The sequence below is a fragment of the Sorghum bicolor genome, chromosome 3 (genome assembly GCF_000003195.3).
Source record: "Sorghum bicolor cultivar BTx623 chromosome 3, Sorghum_bicolor_NCBIv3, whole genome shotgun sequence".
Lineage (NCBI taxonomy): Eukaryota > Viridiplantae > Streptophyta > Magnoliopsida > Poales > Poaceae > Sorghum > Sorghum bicolor.
In genome coordinates, this window is record NC_012872.2 from 70,427,998 (window position 1) to 70,441,966 (window position 13,969).

The window sequence follows — 13,969 nt, forward strand, 5'->3', positions numbered from 1 at the left end:
GGAAAAAGATCTCGCATTGGGTGAAATTGTTATGCACCACAGCCATGGGGTTCCAACGGAAGAATATATCTTTTGTTACAACTATATATCATTGTATTTGTATGCTCAGAAGATCACATGTTCTACAAATTGGCAGTTCCCGGCAAGGGAGAACTAATTAAGGGAAAGAAATAATATATGAAACTTTACACTATATAATGAAAGAACCTAATCAAGTACAACAGCAGTGGCACCAAAACCTGCTAGCAGTTTACGGGAAGTTTTGACAAAAGAGAAGATGCTTTCACAAAGGTTCAAATCCTTTGGCTTCTTCTGAACTCAAAACATATGTTAGCCTATACAGTCCCAGGACCATAACCCTTTATGTATTATACGTCCACAAAGTAACAGTTTGTGGATATTTGTCTATTCTATAGTCAGAAATGGTGTCGGTAGAAAAAGGAATACTCAGACATGGGCCTTTAAACTTCTAGAGACCCTAGATCTCGAAACATTTCTCCTTTGTTCAGTGAAAAACATGGAAATTACCAATAAGAACACCACAATTGATAATGCCCATACACCAATTATCCACATCCTAGAAGACCTGGCCAGTCTCCTTGATCTATGTAGAGGTTGTACAGTAACTGCGGTCCTTTCAACAGTCTTCTCACTTCCCTCATCCATGGACTCGTTGTTTCCTCTACTTGTACTTCTTGACATTTGTGCAACTCTCTCAATTTTGTTAGAAGCAGAAACTTGATCAGCTTTCTTAGATGTGCTGCGAATGGGGTCTAGCCGGGGGCAATTTCTGCGCTTATGGTGCAGGTATAGGGCTTTATTCAAAGCTCTCCCGCATTCAATGCTGAGAAGATCCCTCTCCCGTGCATCCAGATCTTGTTTCATGATCGTAACAGGATCAGGTGGTTCAGGGAACTTGGCCCAGCATGTATTTACCACATCAGCATTTCTCCAATCAGCCTTGTCAAAGCTCCAATTACCAACTCCAAATCTCAAACCATAATGGAAAACCCTGTATTTTGCCCCAGGCAGTGGAACATAACCTGGATATATCATTATGTCCCTCCTAATGATGTGTCGCAGGTTGATCTGCAAGTTAAATATAAGTCATACAGCAAGATAGACAATGAGTAGGGATGGATGAAAAAAATATTAATTGAAATGACACAACTGCTAACTGCACCAGATGACCAGAGCACCATTTTTCTAGAAAATATGAGTGCAACTTTTCTTACTACCTTCTCTAGAAAATACTAACGAAGCATATGCCGCCAGTAATGTTACACTTACAATGAAGAAAAAAGAGTGATCCTTGAAACCTGAAAAATAAAAATGAAAAAAAGAAAGTGCATATACCTCAGCTGCTGCAAAAGAGTAGCCATACATCTCGCTAATCCAGCCAGAATTATATATGTCGCCGGTAATGTTTGTTGCATAGTGAGCTTTGTCTGCACGAACCTCCTCTGATTTGTGAAGCCACAGCAGAGCAAAACGCCGAAGATCATCTATATGCATGATAATGACACCGCCAACCTTATCACATGCAGAGGGATTGCGAGTGTGTATCTTTGCAAGTATGTTATCACAACCAATGAGGTACCTGATACACATCAAGGGTAACATTACTACATAACCATAGGAAAAATCTAGAACATGGCCAAACATACGCTACTCTCATAGCACAGTAAAGTCTTACTCGTAAGGAGTAGAAACAGGATGACCACGTTTTGCACCATATTCCCATGGGGTGATGGGGCCTCTCATGATCATATCAGCATCAAGGATAACAAGGAACTCAGCATCAGTCTGCACATGGTTGAGCCAATGGAGAACTGCTGCAGGTTTGTTAATTGCAGGGTACCTAGCAAAAGAATTATATGAGCAGGTTGTCTTGAACAATAGCTTTAGAAACTAAGTTAAACCAAGAGGTTATACCAGTCCCCTGTCAGTGGATGTCGGCTCATAGATGGAACATAATGTGTTGGAGCAAGATCATGGCCTTTATAGTTCTTCAAGTCCTCATCCGTACAGCTCAATAAGCGTGTAATGTTACCAGGCTGTCCACTTAAACGAAAACTGTGCATAAGCCCAACAGTTTGCCAGTCAAAATATGATGAACATTCCGTAGAGAAAAGGGTGTGTATTTTTGGGTATTCACTGTTTGCCTTGGACAATGCAACATGTTGCATGGTCACTATGCTGTCAACCTGTTGGCCCTTCCAGTACTTTGGTTTTGTAAGCTCTGAAAACCTCCTGCTTTTAAGGAAACTCAGGTATTTTGACCACTGTGGTTTTGGGCACCCAACAGATGCATGATGCAACAAGAGCCCTTCATTCAAGGTGTTAATGCACTCTATGCTTAGAAATAAGCCTCGTTTAATATTTGGGTCAGATTCCATCATCTCAATCTACAAAGTTTGCAGCATCAAAAAATCTTCATCATAAATAGCTATAAATGAGCACACCCAAACTATGGTTAGAAATACTGTTTACCTCTCTAGGAAAAGGAGGTGGAGGGAACAAGCGGTTGCAATCATAAATTATTCCATCTTCATGGTGTTCTAATTTACTGAATGACCAGTTTCCAACTTTAAATGGCAAACCATAGTGCAAGATAAGTGGCTCAATGCCAGGTCTAGGAGTATAACCTGGGTAGATCATTATATCATCATTTATCTTGTGCCGTAGACCTACCTGTTCATGAGGACCAGATAATGAAGCTACAGGAATAAGTTTACAATCCATAACGAGAATTTTTTACTTTAGCAAAGACACAAAGCGAGGAGAGTGAAAGTCAGCTTACTTCTGCAGCACCAAATGAATACCCATACATCTCACTGATCCAACCCATGCCATATATATCACCAGTAATATTGGTTGACCAATGGGACTTATCCTGCCTCACTTCTTCAGTTTTTGAGAGCCACAGAGGTGCTAGAGCCCTTAAGTCATCAATATGCATGGCTAGAATTCCTCCAACTTTGTCACAAAATTCTGGATGTGCAGTGTGAAGCTGTGCTAGGATGTTATCACAACCCTTCAAATATCTAGTTAAGAGTAAATATAGATCGAAACCAGTTAGATGCTTGGTGTAAATCAGGCATTATAATGACCTACTCAGATAGCACTGGCATCCAACAGGCAGTGTTTAAACATATAATGCACATGTAAATGTATTTCTCAGGATAGAAATATCAAGTGGCACAGGCTTCCTCGACATACGGGCCAATTTGGAATGAAGGATTCCCAGAACGTGGGAATAGGAAAAGCACAAGATTCAAGCTGTTGGCAATTGCAATCCTACAGGAATTTAGAAGGCAGCAAACTTTCCAGTGGAGCATTCGGAAAGCTCCATTTGGAGCGAGAGAGAGAGAGAGAGAGAGAGAGAGAGAGGAAAGTTTCCAAGAGGACCTCATGCTAGATTTACTACAGAATTTCTATGGATTGAGCCATTCCGTAGGAAATTTGTAGGATTCTAAGATGGGCCAGTACTTTGGCATAGGAGAAATTTCCATGGGATTCTAGTCCCAAATTACACACTGATTCTTTGTTCAGAGGGGAAGGGTGGGGGGTGCTACAACTTTATACGGCAAATTTTCTTGCTGTTCTAACAGGCAAATGGAACCCTGGCCAGAAAATCACTATTCCAAACATAGGTAAGTTCCAAGTAGATGGAATGATGGATAGATATTCAGTGTCACTCCAGACTATTGGAACCAAAGGATAATTCAGTGATTTGTCGAAGTACCATCCTTTCCAAATAATTAAGACTGCCTTGGTACAAAAAGGATAAACATAGAGTTAATAGCTAAGCAAGTAAAAGACCATACCCATAATAAGCAGCAAAAGGCTTGCCTTTCTCTGCTCCGAGTTCCCAAGGAATAATGGGCCCTCGAATAATCTGATCTGCATCCAAGATTACAACCCAATCAACATTGTCGGCCTCTGGACTATGCTTTAGCCAATGCACTATCCCTGCTGGCTTGTTGATGGCTGGGTACCTTCACATGAAAAATGGTGGGATGCCCAATGAGGCCACTTTCATTTGAAACAAGTATCCTAACTTGAAAAATAGCAAGCCCAACTTCTCAACTGGGCGTATCTTTAGGATCTCTCATCACAATCAAAGTGTAAAACCACAGTCAACTGAACAGCTGTTAATTCTATCCAAAACTCATGCCAAATAAAATACCTCAACCACAGCACCTAAACCTACGAAGTCTACTTGCTTACATTGCACTGGAGCTTGATCGTTCATTTGGCATGCTGGAGCTTGACAGAGCATTTGGCAATCGATAGACAATCCTATTCCTAACATATAATTTCTATTCACCAAACTGAATCAGGGGTTTGTTCACAGAAATACTTCCAAATTTCTCGACGAGACAACAATTCCACCCAAAATGCACATTCCATTCCGAAGCAAGACAACAATTTTCACGAGCAGGACGTCTCAACTCGTGAAATAGGCAATCGGAATAACCAATACTGCTTGGCTCTTACAATTTTGCCGAAAAAAAAGGAGAGAGAATAGCACGTGTGCAGCGACGAGAGGAGTGATAGTTTGTGTATGTGACGGCGAGGGTTACCAGTCGCCGGTGCGTGGGTGGCGGCTGAAGGAGGGGACCTGGAGGGTGTGGCCGATGCGGAGGCCGCGGTAGGAGGGGAGCTGGTCCTCCGCGCAGCTGACGAGGCGGGTGACGCCGCCGGGCTGCCGGGCCTTGCGGAGGCTGTGGAGGAGCCCCACCGCCTGCCAGTCGAAGTAGTCGCCGCACTCCACCGAGAACAGAGTGTGCAGCCGCCGCCCCTCCCCAACCGCCGCCGCTGCCGATGCCCGGGCCGGATATAGAAGCAGGAGCGCGGCCACCACCGCGCCGGCGATCGCCGCCGCCATTGCTGGTGGGGTGGCGGATCTCACGCCCGGACGGATCCCGCCTTGGGCTGACCTTCAGTTTCGCCTGGGTAATTTTTCGAGGTGCCAGAGACTCTGAGCCAAGAAGTCGCGGGTTTTCAAAGTACGCCAACAGGCATGTTTCACGTAAAATATCTATTCACGTCAATCCATGCGTCAAAATAATATTTAAACTAAATTTCACGGCAACCACTTCAGGCCTTGTTTAATTCAGGCCTTGTTTACTTCCTCCTAAAAATCCAAATTTTTTCAAGATTCTCTATCACATCGAATCTTTAGACGTATGCATGGAGTATTAAATATAGATAAAAATAAAAAATAATTACACAGTTTGGTCAAAATTGACGAGACGAATCTTTTGAGCCTAGTTAGTCCATGGTTGGACAATAATTACCACAAACAAACGAAAAAGCTACAGTGTAACGAAATGTTTTGGTTGAGGAAGTAAACACGGCCTCACACCAAAAACCAAAAAAAATTCAAAATCCTCCGTCATATAAAATCTTGCGGCACATACATAAAGCACTAAATATAGTCAAAAATAAAAAATAATTGCACAGTTTATCTGTAAATCACGAGATGAATCTTTTGAGTCTAGTTAGTCCATGATTGACAATAATTGTAAAAAAAACGAAAGTGCTAAGTACCCAAAACAAAAAATATAGAACTAAACAAGGCCTTAATGCATATAGACTTAGACGAATACATATGCATCCAAACAAGGTCTTAGTCGTAAGCCAAAAAACTGAGAAAACAAATTTAGGCCTGAACGCAAGGATCGTGCAGGTTCATTCACAGGAAAACATAGGAATATTTTTTTTTCCGTATTCATGACATGCCTTAGGTCAACCGGGTTGCCTTCTAGCGCCCATACCAATTTAGGTCAGCTACAACTTCGATCTCAAATTACACCTGCTGGTTGAAAAATGTGCTGTCAAATATGCAGGTTCTGTATATGGATTGAGTTTTGTTAGTCTGCGTCTCTGTGAGGCAAGAATCGAAGCGCTGAAGAGAATTCAACTGCAGCAATTGCAGTTTGTCATAGCTATCTTGTTTAAGCGATCTTCACTTCAGAGGCAGTGTTCTCCCTTGGCATCACAGACCATCAAAAGGAAAGAACATTCAGATCATGACCATAGACGCAGAACATCATCCTGTCAAGTTAGGCCGACCGATCTTTAGATTGAGCTAAACCTTCGATGCATCACTCCTATCAAGTATCAAACTAAGTAAACGATCTTCAGATTGAGTTAAACCTAAAACATTGTATCCATATAACACAGCATATATCGTTTCGTAGAAGATATACTTTTATTTTTTGCAGGAGACATTGGAAAGAACGAGGTTTTGTTTGATCGTCAGTTATTGGGCAACTGACAGAAAGAGTGCACAAAACAAGGACTTATGCAAACCTGTCAGCTTCAGGTAATTCAGGTATATCACATTTCCAATATGAAAGAGGCTAGATTTTCGGAACAATAACATTCCAATCAAGTGTAGTTCTGGCAATACTATCCTCATTACAACCGGCGTCAGTAAATCTGCCACTCATGGCCTTATGTAATTCAACATCCATGGGGAGCACTGATGCAGCAACCGAGTATCTGTGCGGCCCAGTTTAAGTTGAAGAACTAGTCTGTATGCAAACTAGTTCACATATATATATATAGAGAGAGTATACACTATCTCTGCATCGGAATTGCACTAGAACTCTGCATACGCTGTATCACTATCACCTTCACCTGTATATTTTTTTTCAGGTTAGATCAACAAATAGATTCACATTTTGCAGCCCCTGCAGGAGTCCTCTTCGCCTATATTAAAAGTTTCCATTGGAATTTATAAGTCTCACATATGTGCAATGCCGCATCAGAGTAAGAATTTACTGCAAAAGTTAGTTGTGCAAGGCAAAGATTTGACAGTCTACATATGTAGTTTTGATCATCGTGAAGAGTATATATTGCAGTCATTGTACCATGGCACAGTCTATAATACAGACAATTATCAAAAGTGGAGAGACTACAAATTAAATCCTTCCACCACAGGATCAAGTTAGATTAATATAGCCCTACAGGAGGCACTATACGGGAACATACCAAAGAACATCATCCTTGCTCACATAAGGGCACTTATGCAAACAGGCCTCCGTCTAGCAATTGGATCTCCATAGTTTCACTGCTCAACTCTATATCATCATACCAGTTATTCTGTAGTCCAGGTAGTGCCCCCATTGTATCATTGCATTGAAATAAATCGATGCTATTCAGTCCTATATTGCTGAAGGAGACACCTTGATAGCCGGACAGGTCATCATGTAGCCAAGTCAAATCAGTGCCGCATATTATACTTGCCTCTTCTGAAGTAAGCAAAGTGGCTTGGTTCCTTTCCTGATCAAAGTCACAATCTTTAATGCTGGACAACCCCTCCACACTGGAAAACTTCTGGTCACTGTTAGTTGAGGTCACAGCACTGTCACTAAGTTGAGCAGAAACTGACTCAACTGTACAAGTCAGTGCTGGTGATAAGGACTTCATACAGGCAATAAGATCTGGTTTTACATCTGAGAAGTTTCTGGCATCTCCCTCCACCATCGATATTACTGGTGCTGGGGCATACAGATGACCAGGGGCAATTGGGTGCTCTAAGTCCGGTTTGGGCAAGCAAGAATAGTCTCCTAGCAGGTCGCAGCGCTCATGGTTATGCTTTGGATACTGCATGAACTGCTTTGGTGGCACACTTCCACTCCAGGACTGACATTCCAAAATCATGGTCTCTGATAACTTCCTGTCCTGATTCACTGGCATTCTTTCAAAAGAGAATACCCCACTTAAAGGTGAAGCACTGGTGATATTCTGAGGATCAACAGCATCACTTACTGAAGTTCCATTTTTATCTGGCACCTTCAAGGGCACAGAAGTCTTCGTGTCGTCCAGATGAGGATCGGGAATGTTGGTCTGAGCTTGGATCTTCTGAGAACTATGCTGAAATCCATTGGAAAGGTTGCCTGGTTGCTCTTCGAAGGAACTTCGGAGGTTAAGATTATCTGATGGTCCCTTGTGACTGAAATCTTGCCTAGCAGCACCCATTATCCTTTCCTCGTTCTGCTTTTGCAACCTACTCAAGTAGAGGCGATATTTCTGCACATAAAAAAAAAATCTATTATTAGGACAATCAAGACCTAAGTACAAGCATCAGAGGAGAAAAAAGTAATATTAAAGAAAAACTTATAAATTCTAAGGCATACAAGGATGTTAAATAAGTATTGAATCACATGATCTTTTTCAAACTTTGTTGGTCCCTTCCATGAAATCTCGAATGTCTTGATATTTCAGTTTTAAAGTTAAGGATGAAGTGCATGCAAATCGCTTGGAACAAAAAGCTTCATTGATGTTGTTGTAAGTTTTTCTTTAAAAAAAATGTTGTTGTTAGTTAAGGATGCAAGTGACTGTTGCTCGGAACAAGTGTATGTAAGGGATGTTTCATTTTTTGTAAACGGGGGTGTCATACATACAACACTAATGCTTGGACAGGATTTTTCTATCTACTAATAGCATGGACACGCAGCTCTGATTTGCGTTCTGAGGAAAAAAATTGCAGTTGCAAATAAGTTTTCAAGGCATGTGGATCGTTACAATCTTAGGACCTGTTTGTCTCAGGTTGCAAATTGTAACAACCCGCAAGCTGCAATCCACAATCTGCAACCTAAAACAGACGAGGCCTATGCCATGTCAAAGCTCATCAGAAATCAGCATAAAATCCAGTTTTTAAGGAAAGAGAACATAAAAATATTACTGTTTGAACATGATATCTGCATACCTGAAGATGGCTAGCCACATTCTCTCTTGTCAGGCCAGGAACACTCATAAGGTCCAGTATTTTCTTCGGCCCAACTTCTGCAAGAGAAAAATAGTTGCATTTAAAATTGAGATCATGCAAAATTTTAAAATTTATGAGGGGAATTGAAAAATTATCCAAACTTTAAAGAGCACTCACTGTCAAATCCAATTTGGTTGACAGCATTTACAAACTTCTGGTGAAGGTCAACAGACCAGACAACTCTAGCCTTCTTAACAGTAGCTCCATCACTTGAGTCCTGATCTGCATGGTCCTTATCCATGTCTTTTCTCTTCCTCATGGTATCAGAGTCAGCTCTCATAAATAGGCCCCTCTCGTCAAATCCCTCCACACCATTTCTAAATATTTGGAGATCATCACAGCTGTCATTACCTTCAATCTCTTTCACCTCATGCATTTTCTTCCTATACACATGTTGCCAAATGTTTCGAAGTTCCTTCATCCGAACAGGCTTGAGGAGATAGTCACAAGCACCATGCTGGACACCTTTCATCACTCTACTCGTCTCTCCGTCTATGGACATCACTGTGAAAACAGATTGGAGCAATTTAGTATTTTGATAATAGATACTGAATACAAGTAACTTGCAGAAAGACATGTGTTGGTATTGAATACTGACTTATGACGGGTAGATCCATCTCAAGTCCAATGAGTTCGAGAAGCTTGAAACCATCCATGTCAGGCATGTTGACGTCACTGATTACAATGTCAAACTTGTTTCTCCTCTCTCGGAGAATTTGGAGAGCAACGCTTGCTAAACCGCATGTGGTGACTGTAGGTAAATAACTATTTTAGTAGAAGGCAGGATAATTATCTATCATAAATATAGATGCATGCTTACAATACAATTTCAGCTGATAGTACTGATTATTTGCAATAGAGTTTATAGGGAAAAAAAGACCATTCAGTAGTGATACAATCGCTAATATGTCAGCCAAATGGACTAACAATCCTGTCCAGATGATAATAAAAGATGTTCTCAAAGAAATAAAATATGCTAGTTGAGTATTTCACTGAAAACTTTTCTGCTCTCAAAGCCAGCTATGATGCAACAAAAATATAGCAAGTAAATAGATTTCACTCTGCAGCACCATAAAATCAGAAGACAAGGAAAGGAATATATGTCTAAACTATAGTTCTTACACATTTATGCACGAGTGGAACTGAGTGCTTAGCCGCCGCCGATCTAAAACGGAGAGGAAATAATGATAACTCACGGTGAAAGCAGACTTAGAATGCCTATGCCGTTCCATGTTTCACCATATGAATTTTTGTCTGAAAAAGCTAATAGACTAGACCTATAGCTTTCACCCGTAAAGTGATACCATAGTTTGAGAAACTATATGAAAGGCAGAAATGCCTCCTGTCTGAGCGATCACGATCCGATCACTCATAGCGTCTACAAGCAAAAAGAAGAAGATAAAAGAAGCCCAAAAGTGGGAAATTTGATGTCATGTATATGTGCAAGGGAACTTCCCGAATAAGCTAGGAAATCAATCACCTTTACGATAGCTAATGCTAAACACACACTTAAATCAACAAGGGATTGGCAAAAGGAGACTGCTTATCAGAACGTAGTCATAAGCGCGAGATGTCACAAATCATTCGCTGTGCAATTTGAACGAACACTAGCTAGGCGTGGGCGAGTGAGCCTTCCGACTGCCAATCACACGAGCTACCATCTTTTCCGTTCCCAGACCCAACCCAACTTATCCATGAAGCTGAAGAAGGCAAAGAGGAAAGCAGAGATTCCAACCTTCGTAGGAACACTTGCGGAGCATCTTCTCGAGGATCTTGAGCCAAGTTGGGTCGTCGTCGACGACGAGGACGCGCAGGCCGTAGGGGAACGCGGTGGCGTCGGTCAGGGCCATGGCGCCGCTAGCGCGCTAGCCCCTCCGCGCCCTCGCGCTCGCAGCCGGGGGGGCGACCGGGCGAAGGCGAAGTGGGGAGTGTGGGGGAGCAACAAGGCAGGGGAGGCCGGGGGGAGCTTTAAAAAGCGGTTAAAAAGGGGAAGTGGAGGCGGAGGAGGCCGCCGATAAATATTGGCGCCCGTTGGTTAACTAACTTTATTCGCTTCCACTGTGGCCGCCGGGACGGTACGCGTCCCTGTCTCTCCCTCGCGTCGCCAAGGCTTTGCTTTGGAATAACACAAACAACTTCGGTTCGGAACGAACGAAGTGTGTCGCGACCAGTCTTGATCAAGTGGAATATGAACTAGTAGCAGCGAGTGCCCGGCCCCGGCTTCCTTTTTCCTTTCTGGTTGGGAAATGGTATATGTACTAGCCTTTCCTTGTTTATCGGGGTGAAATTAAGTTTATTTCCACCCAATAAAGCGGAGAGAACAATGCATATATACTCCCCCCAATCACTAGTGCAGGACGTTAGAATGGTCAAATTATTGTAAATTTGCACTAATTTAAATATACTCCCCCGTCCCAGATTTGTAAATGGTATAGGTTTTTCTAGATACATAGATTTTACCATACATCTAGAAAAAACAATCGGCTACCAATTTTTTTATAAAAACGACCGACAATTTAGGATGAAGGGAGTACTAATTAGCATCTTGTATCAGTAAGCAGAGTATGAAGAGAGTTCAAATTTGTAACGGTTAGCAATTGAAGTTGACATAGCCACGTGTATGGTTAAGGAAGAAATATTAGTAATACTAATGTGATTGTGGTTCATACCATCATGGTATAATAAATTCTAGTTTTTTTTTTTTTTGCAAACCTTACATTTTTCTGTAGTCATGGTCTTTAGTGTACGTTCGAGTAGAATCACATATAAGATCGCTAGCAGCATGGCTAACGATAACTATGTATCACTATAATTAAGGTTCCATTATATACTTTATAGAGGTTGTTATATAATTCTGGAATTTGAATGTTGTATATATATAATGGTAAAACATGGATTAAGGGATGTTTAAGATTACGTTCATCAAAGTCAACATAAATGAGTGCACTCATATCTACAAATTTAATTTGTTGTATCATGATCAACAACATATACCTTATCTTTTACAAACATAGGTATAAATACTTGCATCTTTAGAAATTAGATAGAATCATGATTCGACGATCTATCTCCATCAAGAGAATAGCTGAGCTTTTTACCTGTATGCCATTATAAAAGATTGACCAAATCAGGAGGCCACTAAAAAGTTGTTTTGCATCGCTGTGCCCAACTTCATCTTCGACTATACTCGTGTGCCATTCCGTTCCCATTCCGTTCGTTTTGTAACGTTTAAGGGGTCTGACACGTGGATCCTGGGTAGAAAAATATCCTTCTTGCCCTTCCGGTCCATAGACCACACGTTGCCGTGCTCGTGCTACTCTCCCTGGCCGCTGACGTCGCGGGCCCACCAACGTGGATGCGCTCCCAGTGCTCTGTGGCGCGGCAAGCGAGGCCCATGGGGCGCTCGGAGGTGCACTAGCGCTGTTGACGGTCCTTAAGTATCAAATTTAATTATCAAATAAATAAAGAAAAGGATCCAAATGAAATCAAGATCTAGACTTAGGGTTTTATCTGACAGAATTCCACGAGTTTTGGTGTTTGTCTATTTCTGCAGGGGGTTATCAGGAAATATGGAAGAAAGGCCCACATGTCAGGATTACGTAAAGATATTAACGTGCTGCGCAATTATCTTACGTCTAGAAGACTCCAGAAGCCACGAGACCGAAGCGGAGGCGAAACGGGGCCAGACCCTGGGCGGCCGCCCAGTTGGTCAGGGCGCCCGCCCACCTCTGGAGTCCAATCAGGACTCTGCTTTGCAGGAGATCTCCACCGACCTAAAGGATGAATCTAAACCATACAATCTATGTCGGTTTGATCCAAGGGCCCATATTCACTTGAAGGGACTATAAAACCAGACCCCCTGGCCCCTGGAGGAGAGAGCCTCTCAACCCTAATTCATTGTTCCATCAAGGGAGAAGAAGCCTCTGATCAAGATTAGAGCCACCACATCAATTAGATATCTAGATTAGCATAGCTACATAGGATTAGAACTAGAAGGAGTCAATCTTCGATTGGTTTCCGGATCTGTCAGGAGGATTCTTGGTAATTCTCTAATTGTGCTTCTAATTGCTTTCTAATTATCTTTGTTCTTCAATATTATGAATATGACTTTGTTCTACTTCAATATATTGCTTATGACTTTGCTCTATTTGCTTATATTCAAGATTATATTGTTCTTAGTTTATCATAGTTATGTACTTGGCTTAGTTAGATACGATCTATATACATGCTTAGGATCGTATAGCGTTTATCCATCGGATCCATGGGTAAATGATAGATATTGTGTAGGCGTGGTGCTTATACCGTATTTATCTGCGATTGTACCCAATATGCCAGATCGTGGGGTAGTTCGTGATAGTGACAGCTTCATTGATTCTTATATAGTCCCCCTCTCGTGTATTGGGCTGGCAGAGCAACATTATTACAGGGGAGTGATTGCTATGTTTCTCATATTCCTTGCTAATATCACTATGCATGGGCGTAGTCTTGTCTCGCAATGATTGCTAAGTATGCTTGCACTAACTATGATATGCTAGACTATATAGTTGAGAATAACTTAGGGAATATTCTCGTAGTTCGTTCTAATACCATGCTAATGACTTTCTAGAGTATCTAATTGAGGTGCTTATCATATTTATTATGTGGCTAGATCAGATTAGTTATCCTTGTCACTATTATCATTTCATATATCTATTATGTGACACTTATCCCTGTATGAAGAGTTAGATATAATGTTCTCAATTATACATGCAATGATAGATGCTCAATCTCATATTCTATTCTGTAATCAATAGTGATGATTGACTAATCCCTTCCCAGAGGTAAAAATATAAATAACGATACCTGGAATACTTCCCGGTTAAAATGCTGCATCGGTATTAATCTGTGCGCTTGCAGATCCCATTCATTATTTATTTAGAAGAGCAATTGCATATTTCAATACCGCGTCTCTTATATCATGCTGGGGATGACAACTTGGCTTAAGTGGTGTGAGGGATAGGTTTGGCATTTTTGGCACCGTTGCTAGATTTAGAACTTAGTCTACTTTTAGTAATGATGTTCAGAATATCCAACAAGCATTTTTGGCGCCGTTGCCCGGGAAGGTTGATTACCAATCAGGAATGGAATAAAAGATTTTGAGTTATCATTCGCATCACTAATATGATTGAGCTTATCTATTCT

General features: G+C 41.4%; 2 protein-coding genes across 2 annotated transcripts; both read right to left on the minus strand.

The window, feature by feature from the left end:
* On the minus strand, positions 71-4,995 carry LOC8056130 (peptidyl serine alpha-galactosyltransferase). The gene is made up of 8 exons (XM_002458895.2): positions 4,590-4,995; positions 3,831-4,001; positions 2,804-3,047; positions 2,494-2,694; positions 1,936-2,408; positions 1,697-1,861; positions 1,357-1,600; positions 71-1,089 (listed from the first exon to the last, which is right to left on the minus strand). The coding sequence occupies exons 1-8, from the start codon at positions 4,892-4,894 to the stop codon at positions 448-450; spliced, it is 2,445 nt and encodes an 814-aa protein (XP_002458940.1). The 5' UTR covers positions 4,895-4,995; the 3' UTR covers positions 71-447.
* Positions 6,841-10,752, minus strand: LOC8056131 (two-component response regulator ORR26). Its single transcript, XM_002458896.2, has 5 exons — positions 10,524-10,752; positions 9,387-9,539; positions 8,906-9,292; positions 8,729-8,805; positions 6,841-8,049 (listed from the first exon to the last, which is right to left on the minus strand). Exons 1-5 carry the CDS (start codon positions 10,636-10,638, stop codon positions 7,042-7,044), a joined length of 1,740 nt encoding a protein of 579 aa, XP_002458941.1. The 5' UTR covers positions 10,639-10,752; the 3' UTR covers positions 6,841-7,041.